The sequence below is a fragment of the Leopardus geoffroyi genome, chromosome D4, assembly GCF_018350155.1.
Source record: "Leopardus geoffroyi isolate Oge1 chromosome D4, O.geoffroyi_Oge1_pat1.0, whole genome shotgun sequence".
Taxonomy (NCBI): domain Eukaryota; kingdom Metazoa; phylum Chordata; class Mammalia; order Carnivora; family Felidae; genus Leopardus; species Leopardus geoffroyi.
The window spans coordinates 76,705,101-76,729,751 of record NC_059342.1 but is presented as its reverse complement, the minus strand read 5'-3'; the positions used below and the strand labels follow the sequence as shown (position 1 = coordinate 76,729,751).

General features: G+C 44.5%; 1 protein-coding gene across 4 annotated transcripts in view; it reads left to right on the top strand.

The window, feature by feature from the left end:
* The window catches only part of ASTN2 (astrotactin 2), an 879,885-nt gene that overhangs the window by 419,411 nt on the left and 435,823 nt on the right, over positions 1–24,651 (top strand). For 3 of the 4 annotated variants that reach the window (XM_045469026.1, XM_045469024.1, XM_045469023.1), the window contains 2 exons: positions 33–107; positions 881–1,018. In XM_045469026.1, coding sequence (XP_045324982.1) covers positions 33–107; positions 881–1,018 — 213 coding nt within the window. The remainder of the gene's footprint in view (positions 1–32; positions 108–880; positions 1,019–24,651) is intronic. The other variant, XM_045469025.1, reaches the window with a different exon arrangement.

Sequence of the window (24,651 nt, the reverse complement as noted above, 5' to 3'; positions counted from 1 at the left end):
CTTTTCTTTCCCTCCTTCTGTTCTTTCCACAGACCTTGGCCTTACACTACACTTGAGAGGGGCTATGACCTAGTAACAGGAGAACAAGCTCCTGAAAAGATCCTCAGGTGAGTTGACAATCTTGTTGGGGCGTGATGCTGGGGATTGGAGGCATAGTCATGCATCCTAAGTCAAGGGAGCCTGTGAACTTCATTCAGGTTGCACTGAGTACAGAGGAACTCTCATTGGCATGAATGTACCATCATGGCCCAAATGTTGATGAGAATCTAATTCCCATTTGTCTGGCATCTAGACTTATGAACTCAGATATTTGAACTGGAGGAGGCTTCACTGATTATCTAGTCTAGTGCTTTGAAAATATTCTACAGCCACAGGACCTCTCCCTGCCACTTCCATGAAATCTCGTATGAAACTTCAGTACTTCAGCTGATGAAGACATATAACAAATTAAGTGGCACAACTGGGAATCAGATTTTGGTTCAAACTGATTCAGGATCCTTGCTCTTCACCTTTGTGCAGACTGCCCCTGCTGATTTAGCAGCCACTTATGGAACTCCTGCTCGCTCAAGACTGCTTGGGAAAGCAGAGCCAAAATAGTCCCTGTCCTCATAGAACCTGCTGTTTACTGGGAGTCAGGACAGGTAGTCAGGATAAGAAAACTAGCCATGCAAAGCAGTGCATGGGCCAAATGATTAATACATTTAAGTAATGACATTCAAGTCTTGGCATAGTTGGCCAAAATCACGCATTAGAGAATGTAGGGGACTCAGTTGGGTGGGAAGTAAGACATAGCCCTAGTGGGGATGGAAGGAGGGGCCCCTGTTTTCTGTTTTCTCACTGCTTCCCAGGGAGTTCCCCAATGGAAACTCTTACATTGCAGGTCTACTTTCAGCTTGGGCCAAGGACTCTGGCTTCCTGTCAGCAAAAGCTTTGTGGTTCCGCCTGTGGAGCTGTCCATCAACCCTCTGGCCAGCTGCAAGACCGATGTGCTCGTCACAGAAGACCCTGCAGATGTCAGGTAGGGAAGTCATCTCCACTGTTGTGTACCAAGAGCTCTTTGGCACACTAGAAGTCCCTCTGGTTCAGGATCACAGGGACCTCTTTGCTGAAGTGGCTTCTTAGTGTTGAAGTAGGCACCTGCCTAGTAGATGGTGTGAAGAACACTGTCCAATATGTCATGCTCTACACTTCTAGAAGTGTCCCCCATTGGTGGGCCTCAATGGTTTATATTTCAACAGTATTACACTCCTCCTGGGTTTATGTAAAATATGAGGGAAGCAAATACATTATCTGGCTCATCCTGGGATTATTAATGATTATATCTTATAAAAGAACTTTACTTAATATTGTACACTGGAGAATCATGAAAGTGAAAGATGAGAGAATTAGATGCTTCTTTTGTGACTCTGGTACTGGGACAGACTTTGGACTAATCCATAGGTTCTTGATGCACAGGGCAAATTTATTTGTTCTTCATTCAGGAAAGGATGGAGACTACATCTTTCCTTACATGTTTGCACCTTGTAGTTAACTTCATTATAGACTTGCTCTACTGTGCTGTAATTAGTTGCTTACATATCATTCTGTCCCATTATGTGGTGAATCTCTCAAGGTCAAAGAAAATAACTTATTTAGCTTTCTAATCCCCAGTTCCCAGTACCTATTGGACAACTACTAGATGTTTATTGATTTAATTAAACCAGTGGCCTTAGATCTGCTCCTGTCACTATTCTGGAGCTTTCTAGTGGAAGTTTTTGTTTTTGTTTTTGTTTTCTTTCCTTCCAATTTGATTAGGGGAAGCATTCCAGAAATTTTAATGTTACTAAAAATGGACTCTGATTCGGCTTTTGAAAGCGACACATGCACAGCTTGGTCACTCTTAAATTGGAACTCAGAATCATGCCTTACCAGCCTCATCCTTGTGACTGTGATGGGCCTTTCTGAATCCAGATGTCATCAGTATGTATGTGGCATCTTGATAAGAAGCTCCCAAATCCAACTCTTTGGATTGGGTTTGGGTTGGTCTCTGCTTTGCGATTTGTTTATTCTCACCTTCTCAACTTTTCATGGTGAAATGGCCCTAACATGGATGTTGATATTTCCCAAAAGAGAGAGTTTGAAAAAGAATAAATTGTTAATGGATAGCACTTAGGAAACAAATTGGTAATTATTAAGACCTAAGATGGTTTTACACACACACAAATTCATGGCAGTTTGCCATTATTTCTATTCTTGATAGACTTGAGGCCAATGGACTTGAGTAAAGCATGTGCTAAGGTTTCTCTGCATTACATATTTTAAAAGTAGAGCAAAGATCATCTGGTTGAGGAGCTATTCTCAAGGAGACCCAGTGATCTTGATTGATATCAGATGAAAGTTCTCCTCTAGCTTTCCTCCAAGTTCTGTACTGTTGACATTGAATTTGTAATTTCAGTGAAGGTACCGGTGTCATGATAACACTCACTCCAGATTTGAACAGGTCTGAGTTAGAAGCCCATGTCTACCGTGTATGAAGTATGTGATCCTGGCCAAATTCAATTTGCTAACTTTCCATTTTCTTAGCGAAATTGGGATAGTAACCGTACCTTCTTCGCAGAGTGTAACAATAATATAATTCATAGCCATTGATTATCCATTACATACCAAACCCTTTGCTAACATTATCTCATTATATTCTAACAAAAACCCCTTAAGGTGATGCTATTATTATTTGAATTTCCAGATTAAAAAGAAAATGTGAGGCATAAGAGTGATGCCTTCATTAGTAAGTGCTGCACCCAAGCTTCAGCCCATGATCTCTTGAGCTCCAGAACCCATGTTTTTAATTATTTTACTGAAACATCTCCCAAGAGTTGTTGTAATGATTAAGTAACATGATATATTAACACTAGTATGTGATACATTCCCAGTGCTACATTATACCCATGTTAGATGAACTAAATTCCAACCACAGTAGAGTTCAAGTAGAAACTGGGGATGATGGGGAAGGCAGAGTCAAGAAAGTCATATGCTATGTCAGGCTATTGAGAAAGACCATAATCCACAGGATGACTCAGTTGCCTTTTCTGATCCAATCTGATTTGCATTGAATTAGCAATCCAGAAAACAAGGGCCCAGAATATCTGCATGCAGGGACTCTAAAACATCTTTAGAAATGTAAACAAAAAAAAAAGAAAAGAAAGAAATAAAAAGAAAAAGTTTAAGTACTAGCATACATTTCAGAAAGAGTATTATATGTAGTTAGAAGGGATAGTGCGGTAAGTTGGAAAAGGTGAGACCTTCAGGGGGCATGAGTCAATAACAAGGAGATGTTTTTCCTCACCTCCTGCTAAGAAGGCTGTGCCTGTTTACATGGCGCACACACTTACACCAAGTTGGGCCCAGAACAGAACTGCTCAGGATGGGAGGAGGGGATGGTGTTCTGTAGCTACAGAAACTCCTTCTCAACCCTTCCTTCACAAACCACTGAGGTTCTCCTTTAAAGAAAAGTTACACAAATATTTGAAGAATATTTGGCTTGGTTAGGGCATTAGGTTATTATCCTCCTCAGAGGTGCCCTCATGATTTGTCTGGTCTTGGAGAAATAGCAGACAGCCTTTTAAGTCTTACCTTCAGCATACCTCCCACCAGTGCCCATTGGTTTCCCTGCAAGGGTGGATAAAAGATGGCAGTCATCACCATTCAAAAGAATCCACGCTATGTAGGTTGAGTTCTCCAAGCTGCACTAATAAAACTTGTTTGACATGACATTGCCCAGGCAAGTGATCATGGGTGTTTAAAGAATTAACAAGTTCCAGTCAGATGATATGTTACAAATTAATAAATAATAGATCATAATTATAGATAGCCAATAATAAGCCATAGAATCACAGCCAGGAGAATAGAGGAAAGGCTGTTCAAAAGCCAAGCCAGAAAGGAAAAAGATAAGCATTACAGCAGAATCAGAAGGAAAACTTAAAGATGCTTTGCCTGTTGACTTTTTTGTTGTTTTTTAGTTTGGGACAAGTCATTTGGAAACTACAGAATCTCACACTATGGAAGGCAGAGCAACTTAGCGGTCAAACATACAGGCTCTTCCCAGTTGGGTGGCTAAGTTTAAAACAACTGATGAGAACAAATTTTTGTGAGAACCCGGAACAACTGGAATTCTGAAAGCTTTGTAGTGGGAATGTAAGTTCACATGACCTGTACGTGACTCTGTTGGGCAGAATCTACTGAAGTAGATGGTGCAATCTATCAATTGTACTTCTAATAATATACTTAGCAGAAATGTGTGTATCTGTACCACCGATAGTACATTCAAGAATGCTAATAGCAGCACTCGTTCACCCTGCCTAAAAGGGTGTAACAAAACCACAAATCCCATCAGTGAAAAAAGCCAAATAGATAATGAAATAGTCATGCCATGGAATACTACTGGCGATGAATATTAACGGCAACAACAACAAAAACCAACCACCCACATGGCCATCAATGAATTTCACAAATATAATATGGAGTTATAGAAGACACAGAAGACGCACAACATTATGTGTATGTGAAGATCAAAAATAGTAAAAATGAATCTGCGCTGGTAGAGGAAATGATAAGGATTACTTTTTGTTGAAAGAGAGGGCAGTGATTCGTGGGAAACAGGGAAGAACTTATGTGATACTGACAGTGTTTGATTTCTTGATCTGGGTGGTGGTTATACGGGTGTGTTCTCCTATAAAAATTCACCAAGCGGGTATAGATAACGATTTACACACTTCTCTCTACGTATGCTGCGTTTTGACTAAGCATACAGCTTATTACGTAAGGTAGTTCTTTTTCGGTTATGGAGCCCAGCTGAACTGCCTGAGTTCAAATCCCACCTCTGCCACTTGCTTACTGCGCGAGCTTTTCTGGAGCTGTGTTTCACCTTGTGGATAATGTGGATAGAAGATTATACCACGTAGGGGTGTGTTGTTGAGAATCAAGTGACATAATACATTGGAGAGCACTGAGTTTGGCGCATGGGGAGTTATCTAGAAGCATTAGTTATCACGTTTGTTGTTACTGTAACATAGTGTAACATATTTGTGTTCTCCTTCTCTTTTTAATTCTTTTCTCCTTTTGGTAAAAGGCTACATCCAATCCATGATGCATCTTAAAATCAGTAGTGTGTTAGTATTGAGAGCTCACATTCATCCCTTTGTCACGCACGGGGTTCAAGGAAGACTTAAATGTTAACTTACAAAGTCTCGTACAGTGTGGTAGGTCTCTGGCTTCATGTGTGTGAAAATATGTGTAGAAGGAATGAAGGGATATGCGTGCCATACATATGGAGTTCCTTGGGGGGTTGGAAAAGAAAAAAGCAATTCCAGACCAAAAGGATTAAGAAAGTGCAAGAGAGAACATTAGCAATTAACCTTGACTTGTGGATGGATTTTGGCTATGTAGAATCTAAGGCGAGAGGGAAGACTTTCAAGTCTGAGGAGTTGAAGGGCCAAAGAAGAGAACTCTCCCCGGGGACATCTGCCGTGTTCCCAGCCTGTCCCAGCGGGAAGCTGCCTGGAATGAGATTCTCAGACACTAACGATGTCAGCTACAAAGGTGGATGAGTGAGCTCTCGTTAAATTGCATCCAGACTCTTTTCAATTCTCAAAACCTTAGCTGGGCCCCTCCTGTGTGCCAGGCACTGTGCCAAGATACCTGAGGAATACAGAGACATTAAGATCCACCTCTGCTTCCATGGATCTCACGGTAGCCAGGAGCGTGGAACAAGATACTGACTTGAGAGATGAAATAAAAGATCCTTGTGGAGAGAGAAGCATGGCAAACAACGCTTATTTCTACACACTGAGCCTTCACAATTTCACCCAGAGCCGATTCTTCTTAGAAGAGAAATGCAAGAATAGCTATTATTGTTGGAATAATAATCATCCACAAAGCCCAGCTTTTGGAGCCCCTCAGTGATTTTTCTATGATCTCCAATCAATGGAAAGGAAATGATGAACTACTGTTAATTCCTGCACAATTTTGAAAGAATAATGGGATATCAGAATGAAAGCCAGCATTTCTCACTTGGTGACAATTTTCACATTGAATTTGTTCAGAATGGAATTAGGAATGCTTCCTTGTTCATTTGTCCTTTCAATTCCAAGCCCTGAGAATTTACTGAACACCTACTATATGCCAGGCTAAGTATTAGAGATATAAAAACTGTTCAGACAGAGATCTCAGTGCTTCAGCTGGGACAAAAGTGCAAACCAAAAGATGTCATATTTGGTGACAGCCCAAGAGGATAGAAGGAAAGAGCAGGACAGAGAAAGAGGAGAGACCTTCAGGTGAAACTGTGAAGTTTTAGCAGGAAATCACTAGGTCACTGGTTCTCAGAGTGTGGTCCCTGGACCAGTAACATCAGCACACCTGGAAACTTGACAGAGAGGCCGATTTTCTGACTCCATTTCTGGGAGACTGATAATGACCCTCGATGGTATCAGCTCCCAATTCCTAGAACCTGTAAATGTTACGTTATTTGGAAAAATGGTCTTTGCATATGTAGTTACGCACCTTAAAAGAGGTTGATTATCCTGGATTATCTAGAAGGTACCATAGTACCATAACGAGTACCCTTATAAGGAAGCAATGATGTAAGTGCTTTACTGAAATGAGCTCATTGAATCTTCACCCATTATTAGCTCCATTTAATGCTTGAGGAAACTAAGGCACGAAGAGGTCATTCAGCTTGCCAGCTGACACAGACAGGAAGCGGTAGAACCAGAATTTGAATCCTGGGAACCTGACTCCTGATTCCATGCTTCTCATCTCTAGACTGTGCTGCCCCTATTTGTTCTGTTTGGGGACATTTTCCAGTATCCCAGATCAGTGTCTAAAGGGGCAAAGTGCTCAAATTTCCAGACCTGGGGTCACTGACCCTCCCTCGAAGCCAGTGGGGGCAGAGGCACCTTTACCATGTGGACTGAGATTGCAGGTACAGTTGTCCCCTAAAGGAAGATCAGGACAGGCGGTGGATGGATGCTGGACAGAAAACCCCACAGGTGCCCTCTCCACGGACAAGGCATGGGGACTGCAAGTGGCATGTCTGAGGAGGGAGCCTGTGGTTCATTGTGTCTGGGGGCTGGTGCCAAGGGGCGCAGGGAGAAGAGGAGAGGAAACAGAACAAGCGTGCTATTTTCTTCTTCTCTCTCCCCTTGGCTGTGGGCTACCTCGCCTAGCAGAATCAGCAGAATCCCCCGAGGACAGCTGAGGAGAGTGCCCCCGGCAGGTGCTCCTGTGTGAATGTCCCAGATACCAGAATCCGGCTTTTCCCAGACACTACCTCCAGGCAGATGCAATGTATTCTGAAAATGTGGGCTGTGCATCTTAAGGTGACACCCTCAACAGAAGCATTGTAGGTACATCTTTGTGTGACGGACACTGTGCTGGTTCTAGAAATATAAAGGTCAGAAAGAGATGAACCAGTTGGAAAAAGTGTAGGATTGGAATCCTACACACCTGGACATGAGTCTTTGTGCACAATTTGCGACCTGAACTCTTTAGTTCAAGTAACTTTACTTCCTCCCCTTACCCTTTCTGAACCTGGCAGATAGAGATGGTTGTGCTTCCCTCAGGTGGTTGTGAGGATATTATAATGTGTATAGAGTAACTCGTAGAGCACCTTACATGTAATTGGTGTTCAACGAGTGGAGTGTTTTAGAAGTTTGAGTAGACACGGTACTACAAATAGGGAGGTAACCATATGGCACGGGGGGATCAGGTGATAAAAGGCACAGTTCACAGTACAGAGAAGGGACGTGTGCATGCTTCCTCTTGAGCAGGTGGCATCAGTGGTGGAGGCCAGGGATCATCAGAGCAGCAGGACATCAGGATATGTAGGGTAGGCAGGAGTGAGGCAGGTGGTCCATTACACAGGAGCAATGGATGGGATTGCCTGTAGGAAGCAGAGTCTGGAGGAGAGGGTGTCCCTTGATTCAGACCTCAGGTACTCAAGATGGCTCCCTCCTGTTGGAGGTGAGTGAAACTCAGACTTTTCGCCTTTGCCTTCCCCATAACCTCAGCAGATCTTAGTGATGGTGGTGGTGTGCGTATACTCATGGCGGGCAACCTTGAAGTGCATCCCAGTGGGGATGCTGGGACAGGAGTGGGCTTCTTTAGCCCTCATCATGTAGCATCAGCCCCATTGAGCTTCACCCACTTTCCCTTCCTTGCCAATTACTCACATAGAGTTCCTTTCCCAAGGAGCAAGAGAACTTCAGCAGGCAACCTACTTACCCACCCGATGAGAGGAGTACTAGGCGAAGGGATTCGTGTGGGCTCTGGAGCCCAACTGCTCGAGTTCCAATGCCAGCTCCACCCCTCATGAACTGACCTTGGGCAAGTAACTTAAACTTTCCACGTCTCCATTTCCTATCTGTAGATAAGAATAAGAATTGCTATTATATCTTTGGATTTATTTTTAAAGTCTATTTATTTCGAGAGTGGGGAGCAAGTGGGGAGGAGGGCAGAGAGAGAGGGAGAGAGAAAATCCCAGGCAGGCTCCATGCTGTCAGTGCAGAGCTTGATGCGGGACTCAAGCCCATGAAACTGTGAGATCATGACTTGAGCCGAAACCAAGAGTCAGACGCTCAACCGACTGAGCCACCCAGGCGCCCCTGAGTGTTTTTGTGAGTATTGAATAACATTTAAACTCTTGGCCCACAGTCATAAATAATAATTACAGCCATGTATTGAGCACTTATTTTGTGCCAGGCCCTCTCGGAGCCCTTTATATGTATCAGTTCTGACTTCTCACAACAACTGAATGACGGAGTCACTATTATTTACCGGTGAGGAAACTGAGGCACACAAAATTTAATTTCTTTGTCCAACATATTATGAGTAGTGAGTGGCAGAACGAAGACTTGAATGCGAGCTGTCTGGTGACTGCTTCGTAAATGTTGGCTGTTGTTGATGTGGGGGAATCTCTATAAGATCGGGACCTAAGCCCATTGGATTTTCTGTCTTCATCTTTGTGGACCGTTTAGTCCACTGAGTGTATGTGTGGAAGTCCATTTCATGCTAGTGGAAGACAAAATATTAAATGGGAAAAGGGAGAGGCTGTGGGGGCAGTAGGGAGTGTGTCTGTCACTCACAGCTGGGTTCATAGGACTTGGCATTAGCAATTGCCCTGCACCACCACATTCCTCCCTTGTTCTAGGAAGACGAAGCCCCTCCGAGAAGCATTACTTTAAAGGCCTCTACGCTCCCTCAAATGGACCTACTCCATACCCACATCTCTTCACATCCTGGCTGCCTGTCACTCAGCCAGTGAGCCTGGAGACATATATATTTTCCCCCATTTCAGTTTAGCGATCATAATAAAAGTGAAGTCTATTAGGATGAGTTTCTGCCCAGGCTCGGTAAATCTCTTCAAACACTGTTCAGCACCAGATTTCTGTTAGTCTTTGCCACTGGGGAGGCTGGAGCACGCACCAACTGTGAGCTCAGGCAGAGGGCCCACGACACAGCCTCTGCTAAATGAAACTCAAATGGAGACTTTGGAATATAAATATTGAAGTGACCCAGGTTGGATAAAGGGGAACCAGTTAGCTAAGCTTCTCCCTTACATGCAGGAGATGCTAAATTATTAAAACTTTAATAAATGTAATAATAAATATTTGATGTTGAATTATAGAAGGCTTTGCAGATACAGTGAATCTGAGAAACGACTTGTTATATCTGCATTAGAAGTTAAACACTTTTCAAATGGGACTTCAGATGTTGAAATAGGACTGTAGCTCTTTGGATGAAAAGAGGGAGAGGGAGACATGAAAAGTGCAATTTTGGGCAAGCATCCTGGGCTGGGGGTCAGGATACCTGTGTCTGAGTCCCAGCTTCACCCTAAAGACAGCTATAAGTGGCGTTCCAGGCATGCCTACCCAGGCAGAAGCCTCGTCCGCACAATGTCCTATGTGTGGTCCTTACAGCCATATTCCAAGTTCAATGCTACTTTTATCCCCCAATTTCACAGGTGAGGAGCTGACATTCTAAGACCCTTGGCAGCACAGCTGGTGAGAAGGTTTGGGATTAGGACACAGAGCTTGTGATCTCAGGAACCTACCGGTGTCAGTCACGCCACTGTACCTCCCTTCCTCTGTTTCACTGCACGGAAGCCCATTCTGCTCCCTATCAGTTGGCATATTTTTGGTTTCAGGAGACACAAGTTCAATTCAAATGAGTTAACGACAGCTGTATTGGAAGGACACCATGGGAAGAGAGGGAGATCAGCTGAGCCACAGGGGTTGGAGGAAGGGTTGAGGGAATTACATGGCATTAGCGTTCTGTCTTGCCTCTGCATCGTCTCATGATGGCTTCTTTCTCTCTGCATGCACAACTGCATTCTGACTACTCTCACTCCACAGCAGGAGTTGTGATAATCCTGAGTCCCCCATATCCTTGTGCTCTTAGCCCAAAGAGTGAATTCTTCTCTTCCTAGGGTTGCAGTTTGAAAGATCCTAGAGAAGGACTCTTACTGGCCTGGAATGGGTTAGGAGCTCCCCTCCAGATTAGCCGTCTCTGATTAGGGAGTGGGATCACAGTGTACAGATGGCATGGGAGGAAGGTTGGGGCTTGGGGAGGGGGCCATCAGTTGCATATCTACTCCAACACATGACTTCAAAGCCCCTCCCTGGGCTTCTAGTTATTCATCTGCCTGAGAGATTTGGACTGAATCATGGATGGCAGCTACTGGACATCTCATGTGCCGACTTCAGTTAATGGGTTGGGGATGCCTACCATATTATGTTAAGAAGATTTCTGAGGCTGCAGACCAGACTCAGGTGGGAAAAGTGTCATGATCAGCTCATGAAGCCTGCCTTCAGTATTGATGGGAGTTGGAACAGAAGAGTCAGGTGTTTGCCAACTGTCAACTGGTAGTATTCAGAGCTCCTTCCGGTTTTGTATCTGATGACTTGATGTGTGTGTCCCGGTAAAACGAAAGGGGATTTTTGGCTGCTGAGATGCAGGAGACAGATAGTCATGTGGATGGAAATACTGAGAATGAATTAGAAATGGGGCTCACTCCGTCTGTCTGTTTTTATCTATCTGTTATCTCAAGGGGCATATTTGGATAATCTCGTCTTGGTTCCAACAGATTTTCTGAAATAGATTTCTGGCTTGAGGCAGAATTGAGGCCTCTATAGAGGTGCTTCCTAGATACTGTCTTGTACTATCATTTTCACTTATAATGTTTTAAAAATGGAACACTTTAATTTAAGCTGTAAACAAACCACCCTCATTACAAGGGTCTTGAACTGAATCTTAGCATTCCAAAGGCGTGTTGAAACAGCTACAAGCTCACAAACTGGAAGTGACCATCTGAGTCATTTTTTTTCCCATTTCTATGCCATCATGTGGCTGGTTCTAGGTCAATAGAATCCACCTTCTGCCTGTGGGTATCTCATAGCCTCCTGCTGTGTTGTTTGTCATGGTCTCACAATATTCCCTTAGGTATCTTTGCTCTGTTCTCACCTAAACCATCCACGCTTTAAATTATTCAAGCAGAAACGCAGGGGTAGCGATTACCAAGATAAGCTAAATTAAGCAATTGTTTTGCCTTCTAAGACCCACTCATTGGGATTGGGTAGGACCACCCGTTTGCCTTAGCACATCTTATTCTGCCAGGTAAGTCTCAATTCCCATTTTACTCAACACACACATACATGCACCAGTGCAGTCTGGTCAGAAAGATGATTTGGATATTTCAATGAGAAATGAATTGATCTGGATATTAGGCTTACCTCCTTTTCCCCTTATTCATAAAGGAAACTAATATCAAAGAGGGTCCCAGCAGAAGCAGGTGGATTGCTCAAGCTGGGAAAGGTTTAAAAGGAAACTATTCACAAAGTTGGTGGGGGGAAGTTCTGGAGAAACAACAAGGGATATGCAGTAGACTGTGGCAGGTATCAGTGGGCCAAGGTGAGGGGGAGGTTACCAGAGCCTGGAGAGAGAATTGCATGCAGTATACTGCCTGACAGGAGCGTTGGCCTTCAGTCAAGAGACACAGACAGGAAAGAAGCCAGGGGAATAAATATCCCAACCTCATTCAACCACCTCCTACCAGACCTTCTGCTAGTGCCCCCACACTGGCTGACCCAACGGGAGCCCAGACAAGAGAGTCCATTGAGCCTGTCGACCAAACTCAACCTCCTGAGGCCCAAAGCAGGGTAAGGATGAGCTGAGGGTTGATGTGGAGGAATAAATGGAAGAGACCCAGCATGAATGCACAACCTTCCCATTTTACCTTCAAAATGTCCGTGCCTCTTCATCTTCCCTAACACTCCTAGCCTCAAAACTTCCCAAAGAGTCTCCCTGCTTTCAGTCCTCCCTGTATCCCCATGCACATGCCTGATCCAACTGCTACACAGATTGGACCATGCCTGTCTCCTGCTAAAACCATTTAGAGCCCCCCAACATGCCCCACACAGCCTCACCATAAAAATCCAAACCGTTTCTCCTGATACACGTTAACACTTCAGAATATGACCACCCTCCCCTCTGTGATCTTGTTTCTCACCGTGTCCCCATTTGCCATTTCCTCAAAATGCCAGACACATTCCTATCTCATTGTCTTCACCAGTGTTGTACCTCTGCCTGAAATGTCCTCGTGCTCACACAGTCTGCCGTGTTCCTGGCACACTCTCTCCATCCATCACAGGCTTGCAGAAGTGTCACTTCCTCTGAGCAACCTTTCCAGAACATATCTTCCTTCCATCCACTTGGAATCGTGACCCCCTTAACACTTTGCGCATGCCAATAGAATTTCTTAATTATGGGGCAGCTCATTGCCTTGCATTATAGTTAACGGTGAGTATTCCCACTCTGCCCCTACCTGGTATCTTTGTGTTCCTGGAGGTCAAGGCCTGAATCTTAGCCATATTTGCACTTCCAGTCCTAGGCACAGTCAGTGTCTCAGAGCAAGGATACAGAGCATTTTGATGACCCTAGTTTGATGTGGCTGCAGTGGCACCGTCATGGGGATATTTTGATATTATCAATAAATTGCTCGACAAATTTCTTTATAATGTCTCTGCGCTTCACCCAACCCCCTTACCCATAAATATCCTTAACATCAAACGTCCTTATCAAAACTTCCTGCCTCATGTGGTGTTTATTGTACTTCATTATAAACACATCCGTCTTGTTGTAGAGGGGCTCCAGATAACACCAGTACTTTGGGGTTAGTAAATGTAACAGAATAAAAAAGGAGAATTCTCTAATTTGAAGGGTTTAAAAATCCTATGATAAATGAAGTTGCTACATTGATTTCCTGGGTGGCAGCATTCCCAAGGACGGTAATATGTTAATGAACATCACAAGTCTTTAGGAAGCAAGGTCTGCACACAGTCTCCCCAACGGTATTTAATGAGGTACAGGCTCAGGACCAACATTTCTTGAGACCCACTGCCGGTAGTACCACATTACCCCACTGAGATTCAAGTGGTACACAACATTCTTTGGGGAGGGTGGAGCAGAGAGCTGTCCTCTCTGCTATTGGCTTATTAGGCCAGCTGCTGCTGAGCTCCACATTCTGTCTCCTTGACCCTGTAGAAGGCCCTCATGGAAAGTGTAGGCTTAAATAGAATGGGCATGTTGGATACTTCAGAGGAGGAAAAAATCCTGAGTGAGTAGATGTGTACCAACACCTACAACTGGCAGAGGAGGAAAAGGAAGTAGCCAAGAGAAAAAAAGTAGTGAAAAAGATGAAAACCTTCATAGTAATCTAGACTTTTAGAACTCTAGGCTCAGCATAGACCAGACATTAGCCACACAGGCTCTAGTGCCGGGTGCTCTGACTCAAATCCCAGCAATGCCACCCCCATTTGGTTAAGGTGGGCAAGTTGCTTTACCTTGCTCTGCCTGTTTCTACATTAACAGAATAAAGATGGCTGCCCCATAAGATCTCTTTGAGAATCAAGTGATTTAATGTATGATGCATTTGGCACAAATATATTGGCTCTTATGATTTACCCCAAACTTAACCCAGTATGAGAATCCTTCTTTAGGCTTTTTAAAAAAGCTTGCCTTTCGAAAGGGATTGTGATTCATGCTCTTTGAAAACTCCATTTTCCCTTGGCATTCAGTAATCACTCAGTAAGTGCATGATGAACGAGTCATTGAAATGTAACTTCAAGTTGTTTCAAAAAGGAAGAAGAGGGGTGCCTGGGTGGCTCAGCCCTGGGTGGTTGAGAGTTCGACTTCGACTCAGGTCATGATCTCACAGTTTGTGGGTTCAAACCCCACATTGGGCTCTGTGCTGACAGCTCAGAGCCCGGAGCCTGCTTTGCATTCTTTGTCTCCCTCTCTCTCTGCCTTCCCCCGCTTGCATTCTGTCTCTCTGTCTCAAAAATAAAAAAGCATTAAATTTTTTTAAAAAAGGAACAATAGATTTATAGCATTGTGCACAGTATCTAAAACGTGGAGACAACTCAAGCATCCGTCAGTGGTTGAACAGACAAGCAAAATGTGGTACGTACGTGCAATGGAATATTATTTAGCCTTAAAAAGGAAGAGAGTTCTAATGTGCTACAACGTGGATGAACCCTGAGGATATTCTTAGAAAAATAAGCCTGTGACAAAAAGACAGATACTGTATAATTCCACTTATATGAGGTACTTAGAGTAGTCGGAAATCGCAGAGACAGAAAACAGAATGGTGGATGCCAAGGGCCGAGGGGAGTGGGGATTGGGATGGTTGTTTGGCACGTTCAGAGCTTCAGTTTTACAAGACGAAAAAGTTCTGGAGATGGATGGTGGCGATAGTTGTACAATATGAGTGTGCATAATGTCACTGAACTGTATACTTAAAAAAAGGTGAAGATAGTAAATTTTATGTCTGTGTTACTATAAGTTAAAAAAGGGAAACAAGAATAAGGAAATGAGAGAGAATGGTTTTGGGGGCAAGGGGGGAGCATGCATGGTAGTCCCAGTGAGTCCTAGCAAGCCACGCCAGACCCCCCGAAGGCATCTTAGGTACAGAGTTCCTGGAGCAGAGTATGGTTCCACAGTGCACCTTTTTCTCCCTCCTCCCCTCCAGGGCGTTTTCCAGCCCTGCCAGCATCCCCTCATGTATAAGACTGGCACATTGAAAGGGGACAGCCTGAGAGGGTGCATGACATTTGCACACTGGGGTTGTACAGGTGCTGCAGGATGGATGAGGGTGTCCAGGCCAGTGGGGTGAATACAGTATCCGGAAGGCATGGCAGGAAATAGGAAGGGAATCTACATATCCCAGAAAGGACCTGGTCTTCGGGGAAAGATTTTGGTTGCCCATGAGAGCTGAGGGACTCTAGGTCCAAAGGGGCAAAGCCTCACTTCCCTCACCTGCAAAATGGGCTTTAAAGAGATGATTTATCTCGTAGGGAGCATTTGGCAATCTCTGGGAATATTTCTGGTGGCCACGGTGGGAAAATGCTCCTGGTAGGGGCAGGGATGTTGTTAAACATCCTAGAGTGCACACTCCACCCCCTTCAATAAGGAATTTATTCAACTCCAAATGTCAGTAAAGAACTACCTAAACCCAGATTTCACTGGTGCCAAGATTGAGGAGCCCTACCTTAGATGAAATTATATTGTCCCCATTGAACAGATGAAAACCACTGCGGCTCAGGAGGTAGGCTTTCAAATTCATGCTCCTTCCATGACGTGCTTCTAGAGACCCAGTTCTAAAGGGGTGAGGGTGTGGTGCAGATTATGAAGCCACCGTTTTAAGCATATAGAGGCATGCTGGCCTGCATAGACTTGGCCCCAGGGAGACAGGAGGAAGAACTGGTCTCAGGAGTAAGGCAGCGTTCTGGTCTTAGGAATGAACATCAGCCTCAAGCTTTTGGAACCCTTCCCACTGGTCTGAAAGGAGCCCTGCAGAGCTCTGCTGGGCTGCTAGTTCCAGCACCCAGGGCCCGGTGCCCGCGGGGCGAGGAGGAGCATCGCAGGCAGGTCTGACTGTAACCCGCTCCTCCAAAGTGAGCCAGGCACATCCCGCCCTCCCTTGCTGTGACGGATTTTGAACATTAAAAAAAAAAAAAGTTTACAATCCCAGCCGGGCAGGCATAAATCACAGCGCCTCTGTGTAGCAGCAGCAGACGTGACTTATGGCCCCATCGCCATGGCAACGGGAGCACAGCCGCGCACGCACAAAAGCTCCGCTCCCGCCTGACAGGCCTGTGCGGGGCCCTGATGGAGAGGCCAGTGTTCCAGAGAAAGGATGTATTCTCCGGAACTCACTGCCCATTTGTCTCCGTTCCGCACCGGAGCGACCCCCTTGCTCTTCCTCCCCTCTCCCCGTCCCCGGCCAACAGGTCGTTGTCCTCTGTCTCTTCCCTTTGCCATGGTGTTTTCCTCTTTTTAACCTGTCCTCCCAAAAGCTTGCAGAAAAGACCCCAGTTAGATCCTGCGAAGACTCATGGGTGTGCCTGGCCATCGTCCCTGAGCTGGGAGCCGTGATGATGGCTCCCACTTGTCCAACCCCAGTCCCTGTGGACACGATGCAGGGATTTCCTCCACAACATTAGCAAATAGACCTCTTAGGTGTCCTTCCTGCCTCCTGAGTCATCCTCCGCATGCAGCTAGAGTGGATTCCTTGGGATTACAAACATGCTTTAGACCCTCCCATCCCTCCCCTTGTCTCTTGCCAGGAAGCTATGGAGCCCGAATTCCTCAGTGCGACCCACAGCCTTGGGGGTCTGGCCCTGCTTCTCTTTCCAGCCACATCCCCAAGATCCAAACTTCTTGGGTGCCTTTAGTTCCTCCACGCTTCCAGTTCTAACTACCTAGAACACAGGAATCACCTGCCCCTTCATCTGGCTTCTTTATACTCAGCCAACAGCACTCGGCATATGCCGCCTCCTCCAGGAAGCTGTATGTGATCCCACAAGCCCTTTCTCCATGCGTGTCCATAGCGCCGGACCTCTCCCCATCGTCAACACTCAACCTCATATAGCGCCACTGCTGTTCAGTAAGCCCTATTGCATTGCCCAGTTCCCATTTCCTCTCTCTAGTCACCGCTCTCCCCTCCTCACATCACTTCCTGCCTTCACTCCTGATGTTCTTTATTTTATTTTTATTTACTTATTTTTTAATGTTTTTATTAACTTTTGAAGGGGGGGGGGCATGGGCAGGGGAGGAGCAGAGAGAGAGGGAGACACAGAATCTGAAGCAGGCTCTAGGCTCCGAGCTGTCAGCCCAGAGCCCGACATGGGGCTTGAACTCACGAGCCTGAGATCATGACCTGAGCCAAAGTCAGAGGCTCAACCGACTGAGCCACCCAGGCGCCCCTGGAGGCTTCAGTTTAAATGGTTCTTCTTCCAGAAAGCCAGGTCTTGCCTCCTTAGATAAGGGTAAATGAGTGACCCTCAGTCCTGGCTAATGCATTTAAGCTGGTGAGTTTTTAAAATCCGCAGATGCATGCCAGACCTAGTGGGTGGAAGAGGAACAGGATAGTTGCGTAATCTCAGCAGATCTCTCCACAAGGAACCTGCTGATATGATGCACCGAGAAGGCCAGAGCAACATTTCTGGGGGTATTCCCACCAAAACCACTTAACCCAAATGTAATCATGAGGACACATGAGACATTCTACAAAACAGCTGACCTATATCTTTAAGAATGTCAAGCTCACCAAAGACAAAACTGGAAAAGGATTTGTTCAGATTAAAGGAATCCAAAGAGACTAACAAGTGAGTGCAGCTTTTGAGCTGGCATTTTCTTTTCTCTTTTTATTTTTTTCAGCTTTATTGAGGTATAATTGACAAATGAAATTGTGATATATTCAAAGTATTACAACCTGATGAGTTGACACACATTTAACATTGTGAAAGGATGCCGACCAAGCTGGGATTTTCTTTTGTTATAAAGAACATTAGTGAGTGATGCCTGGCTGCCTCAGTCAGTAGAGCATGCAACTCTTGATCTCAGGGTTGTGAGTTCAAGCCCCACGTTGGGTATAGAGGTTACTTAAAAATAAAATCTTAAAAAAAAAAAAAAGAACATTACTGGTACACCTGGAGAAGTGTGTTCTTTGGGTGATAGTACTACATCACTGATAATCTCCTGATATAAGTAATTGTATTATAAAAGTTATAAAAGGGGCTCCTGGGTGGCTCAGTAGGTTGAGTGTCTGAGTCTCAGTTTCAGCTCAGGTCATGATCCCAAGGTCATGAGATCGGGCCCTGCATCAGTCTCTGCACTGAGTGTGGAGCCTGCCTGAGATTCTCTCTCTGCCCTCTCCCCCACTCCTACACGCTCTCTCTCTTTCAAATAAAACAAAGAGTTATACAAGACAATATCTTTGGGTTTGGAAAATGCACATTGAGGTATTAAGGGTAAAGGGACATCATGTTTTTAACTTACTCTCAAACAGTTAAGAAGAAATATATACCGTGCAAACATACACATCACACACATGTACACATGCACATGTTCTGTATACAGAGAGAGGGAGAGGAGAGAAAAGAGGAGAAAGAAATTGGGATGTATGAGTCCTCTGACTTTGTTCTTCTTTTTCAAGACTGTTTCAAGTGTTCTAGATTCCTTATATCTTCATATAAATTCTGGGATGAGCTTGAAACTTCTAAAACAAATAATAAAAATGAAATCCACTGGGAGATGGTAGGGGCTGCATTGACTCTGTAGATCAGTTCAGGGAGTACTGCCATCTTTCCAGTATCAAATGTCTTTATTCATGAGCATTTATTTAGACCTTCTTTATTTTTTTCAGCATTATTTTAGTTTTCAGTGTACAGATCTTACACTTCTTTTGTGAATTTTTTACAAAATTTATTTATTTAAATTCAAGTTAGTTAACGCACAGTGAGGTATTGGTTTCAGGAGTAGAACCCCGTGATTTGTCTCTCCCATATGACACCCAGTGCTCAGCCCAAAAAGTTATTTCTAAGTATTTTATTCTTTTTGATGCTATGGAAAATGGAGTCATTTTCTTTTCTTTTCTTTTTAATGTTTATTTGTATTTGACAGAGAGAGAGAGAGAGAGCAAGCAGGGGAGGGGTAGAGAGCAATGGAAACAGAATCCTAAGCAGGCTCCAGGCTCTGAGCTGTCAGCACGGAGCCTGACACAGGGTTCAAACTCATGAACTGTGAGATCGTGACCTGAGAGGAAGTTGGACGCTTAACCAAGTGAGCCACCCAGTGCCCCAAATTTTCTTAATTTCATTTTTTAATTTTTCATTTCTACTGAATATAAATACAATTAGCTTTTGGACATTGGCTTTGTGTCCTGAAGTCTTACTGAGTTCATTTATTAATTCAAATTCTGTGTGTGTGCATGTGCGTGCGTGTGTGTGTATGTGTGTGTATGTATTCTTTAGGATTTTCTGTATGAAAAGTCATGACATCTACAAATATAGATAGTTTTATTTCTTCTCCAATCAGGATGCCTTTTATTTCTTTATTTCTTGGCTAATTTCTCTGACTACAACCTTCAGTACAATATTAAACAGAAGTGGCAAGAGTTATACTCTGTCCCATAAGTCTGAAATTATGCTAATGTAAAAAGCTAAAAATATATCAAAGGCCCTACCTTTAGGAATTCTGATTTGTTTGGTCTGGGGTAGCACTTAGGCAGTAGAACTTTTTAAAAGCTTTTGAAGGTTTATACTAATGTGCATCCAGGATTGAGAACTTCTGGATCAACCTCTCCGGAAAGAGACCTTTGTCCCCCAGCATAGCATGTGTCCTACTTGACTGTGATTACTTGTTTAGATTTCCAATTAAACTGCAAATCCTGCATGCGCAGAGTACTTTCTGTCTTGCTCACCGTTATATCCACAGCAATAGTGCCTAGTAGAGAATAGATGAAAAAAAATAACAAACTTTGTAATCTCACAACCCCATGTGATATGTAATACTGGCCCATTTTACAGAAGAGAAAGCGAGCCTCAGAAAGGGGAAGCAACTTGCTTAAGATCAAGGGGCGCCTAGGTGGCTCAGTCGGTTAAGCATTTGACTCTTGATTTCATCTCAGGTCACGACCTCATGGTTTGTGAGTTGGAGCCCCACATCGGGCTACATGCTGATGGCATGGAGCCTGCTTGGAATTCTCTCTTTCCCTCTCTGCGCCTCCCCCATTCGTGCTAGCTCTCTCTCCCTCTCTCTCTCTCTCTCTCTCTCTCTCTCAAAATAAATAAACCAGAAAAAAAAAGGAAAAAAATATCACACCAATTTGATCATTGAGCAGAAGTGGGTTCAGATCTTTACCCATACAGATCCAAAGGTATTGTTTTTTCCACCATTAGAGGTGGGGCCTCGGTCACACACCTGGGGGCAAATATGACCCCTCCAAGCTCACATACTGGCCAGGTCAAAAGTGTGGATTAGCACAACAATTTCTGGCCCTGAGCCTATTTCACTGTCCATCCCATCCCACCAGAGTTGCCAGAAATACCCAACAAATGACTAATGGTTCCACTGCCATTAATGAGCTACATGACCATGGGCAGATATCTCATCTTCCCTGAGCTTCAGTTTTCCCATTCAAAATGGTGAACAAGTAACTTCATCAGGTACTTACAATGCGCAAAAGATTTAGAATCAGCCTCACGGTGCTGAGAACCTACTCGGGGCCTGGGACTCAAGACATGTCAATGCAGGCCACTGAACATCTCGGCTGAGGAAAAAGAAGAAATATCCCATATTATCCCCCAGACCCTGAGAAGCTTCTCAACATTTCTGCTGGCCAGCCACCTTGGCTCTATCACTTGAGTTCTGACCAGGAACTTGAAAATTTAAACTGGAAACTAGAGATGCAGAAATCAGCCCCAAACTCCTCTGGGCCTCCTGGCCTTCCCCTGCGTCAGCCTGGAGGCACCCGGGACCCACACCACTATCAGGAAATTGGCTTGGTTAGAGTGTCTTCTTGGCCTGCCCTCTATCTAAAAGGATTCCTAGTAGAAAGGGCAAGGGTTTTGGAGTCAAGCAGATCTGGATTCAGTATGGACTCCCATGCAACTTCTCTGTGGCTTTGGGCATCTCACTTAACCTTGCTATGCTTCATTTTCCTCATCAGCAAAACCTGATAGTTACACCTTCTTTTCAGGTGTGAAGGGTCCATGAACCGATTCACTGATGCCAAGGAACCGGCAGTTAACAGATGTTGTTATTTGCCTTGGTGAGTGGGAGAGTTAAAGTCCTAACCTGCCCTTCCAATAGCAGATGTTTGTGGAAGGCCTTACTGGGCTGGAGATGCAGGAGATAATGAGAGACCGATGACTCCATCCCTTCCCTTTAGCATAGAGATGCCGAGGGACAGAGATAACATGTCTGTTATCAGGGGCTGGCCCACTGTCACATGATGGAACAGTCGAACAGTCCACCTGGGTACCTGTCAAGGGGTCCTTCACATTTTAGTAGGCTGCATCTCCGTGGTCCAGGTCAGCAGAGATGTCCTTTTTTCCAGAGTCCCCAGTGGCTGAGCAGGAACCGGGCCCTTCATCGGAGCTTGTAATCAAAAGCAGCCTTGAGCCTTGGGGAGGCAGCACCAAAGGCTGTTGCTCAGCTGGCGGAGGCAGAGGCTTGAGGCCAATATCAGCGGCCCTGGGCTCCTGACAGCAGGTGTGGATGATGAATGGACAGCTTAACGTGAGGGAGCAAATTGATCATTGCATCACCGACCACAACTTATTCATTTCTGCAAAGAGGGCAATTCATTACCCTGCATGTCACACTGCCCATGTCATCGCCAGAGATAAAAGCCTGAGGCCTCACAGCCTGTGCCTCTCATCACATCTCACCTCTTCTTAATGGGAGGGCAAGGATACTAAAATAGAGTGTCGGATGCTCAAGGCTGCTCCAGGGTCTTCTTAGCCTGGCCGGAACCCGGGGACCATTTCTCTTTCACCAGAAAATGAATAAGAACAAACCACAGGGGCTTTTGAAGCAGTCACCAATAGCAAATAAGTTGCATCTTTAAAGCCAGTTTTGTATTTGCTGGAACATGATGTTGAGAAGAATTCTGAGGCTGCATGTGGGCTCAATAAAAATGAAAGCCGGAATTGATTAGTGAGTTGTGCAGTGGGTCTAGAGTAAGTAGTCGGACATACACCATGTATAATCCTCCATCCAGTGATGGTTGGACTATCTCATACAACTCTTGAGTTCTGTCAGATGCGACACTGTGTTAAGAATAAACCAGAAGGCAGTTAAAAATTGAGTGTGCATTATCGACAGTTAGTGAACACTTATATTTTCTTATGTCAGCCAGTGAAGTAACTCTGACCCACCAAAATAAAAATCTGGGTAAGTTGCAGGAAACACAACATGAAACATAGCTAAATGACTCAAGTTATTCTGGTTTGTAATATTTGAAATCCAGATTTTAGATAATTGGTAAGAGACGTGATACTAATAACAATCAAATTACTCAAGCTTGAAAATACCTTCTCTCTTACAGGGATCTTTTTTAACAAAATAGTGTATTCAAAATTATTATAAGTAAAATCCTAGTCCTTGCTTGGATTCTGAAACTCTTTCTTGAGTGGAAGAGAGAAAAGTGGGATCATAGATGGCTTGCTGATGATAACTTGTACACACAGTCCCCACTGTGGAGTCTGCGGTACCTGGTACCTCTCTGAACTTGTGTCACTGACACTCTTCATCTGCATCTACCTCTCTCCCCATGATCTCCAGGACATGGCCCTTCCTGCATAAGGCAAGTTCTCCTGCCTGGATTCTGGGTCCCATGCACTCAGGTTTACTGAAGGACCTTGTCTTATTAATTACACCCTCCCTCTCCTTTATCTTTGCAACAGAAACCAGTCTGGTTTCACAATCTATATAAAAGGCAGCCCTAAACATCCTAACCATAAATGGGAACCTAGGGGTTCTCATGACTGGCAATGCCTATGGCAGAGATGGGCTCATGCATGGCAGGATCTGGAGAGACAAAGATTTTCCTTCTCCTTCTCTCTTTCCCTCTCTTGGCTCCTGTCTCTGTGCTGACCACATTATTTCCGTGTCCTCCATAAGGTATGGGGCATGGACACCATTCTTACATCTGGAACATCTAGGAAACAGAATTCCATTTCTTCTGTGTGTTGTGTAAGATCCCAGGGAAGGATTTGTATTGGCCCAGCCAGGTGTATATGCCCTTCTTTGGGACAAGTACTGCCTAAGGGGATCAGGTAGGTACTTGATTGGTCAAGTCTGGCATATGCTATGGGTCAGGATGGCAGGCAGGGTACTCACATATTTGTCCCTCTTCCTCCCCTTATAACCATGTGAAGTAAGAAGTAATTCTGGAAAATTCTCAGCTCATTGGAAAATATCTTCCAATGCATAGCCCAGTGGTCCTTAACCAGGGACAAGTTGACCCCCTTCCCCTGCCCCCTGGGACATTTGGCAATGCCTAGAAATGATTTGGGTGGTCGCAACCGGGAGGTGCTACTGGTATCTAGTGGGTAGAGGCCAGGGACACTGCTAAGCTTTCTGTAATACACGGAACAGCCCCCACAACCAAGAATTGAATAGCCCAAAGTGTCATTAGTGCCAAGATGGAGAAATCCTGGGCCTGTCTCCTAGAGCCGTCTCCTTCATTCCTGATTGCCTTGCATATCCTTTTATAGACCTCCCTGAGAGACTATCCAAACTCTCGACTGATACTGAAATAACCACCACCACCAAAAAAGAAATGCCAATTATTGAGCATTTACCATATGCCAGGCAATGGGATAAGTATGTTTCACGCAGCTGTCACGTCTAATCCTCACAAAGGCATTATAAGATAGGTACTGTTATTATACGTAAAGTCACGCATCCTTCTTACAGGACAAGCCAAGAATCAAACGCGAATCTGATTCCAAAGTCTGTGCCTTCCAACACTAAGCAATAAAGGCTCCCTAACTTCTGGAAGCTCACCGTTGCTACCAAGAAGCTGTGAGGGCAGGCTTCATCCTTCCTCCTCCTCACCTTGTGCACTTAGACTTCATCACATTCCAGAACTGGATGTACCTTGACCCTGCCCCCAGGCCCTCACACCTGTGCTGACTCAGCACAGTCTCAGCCCATTGTCTTTTCTTCCCCAGAACAGCGTTGACCTCAGCATCCTGTGAAGCAGGCATCTATGAGGGACTGGGGTGGTGGGAGGGAAAGGGAATCACTCTTTCTCTAGTATATTTTTAAACAGGGATAATAAATATGTTGTAGAGAACTCAGGTAAAACTTAAAAAAAATCCATTTATATCAGTTAGAAGCAACAAATGATTCTAGTGCTGAGACTGCCATATAAATAGATACTACGTACTCCATGGCCTTTTGGATGGCCACCAAACACAGAAGCATATTGGTGTTTGGCAGACTCAGTTGACCTTGGATCTCTCTTTTTCATAGAGTATTTATTAACAGTCTATTGGAATCTATATGAAAAGTGCTATCATCTAATTAACGTTGTTATAATACAAACATAAACCAAAATACCTCTCTCTCTCTCTCTCTCTCCCTCTCCCTCTCTGCTGCTCTCTGTCTCTCTCTCTTCCTCTTTCTTTCTCTCTCTTTCTTTTTCTCTGTCATGCACCACATACACACACACACACACACGCCACACAATAACATGATCTCAGGTTTTTAATACCATTTCCACTAAAAGGAATCTGAGCTCTTTGCAGAAATGGGTGGGACAAGGAA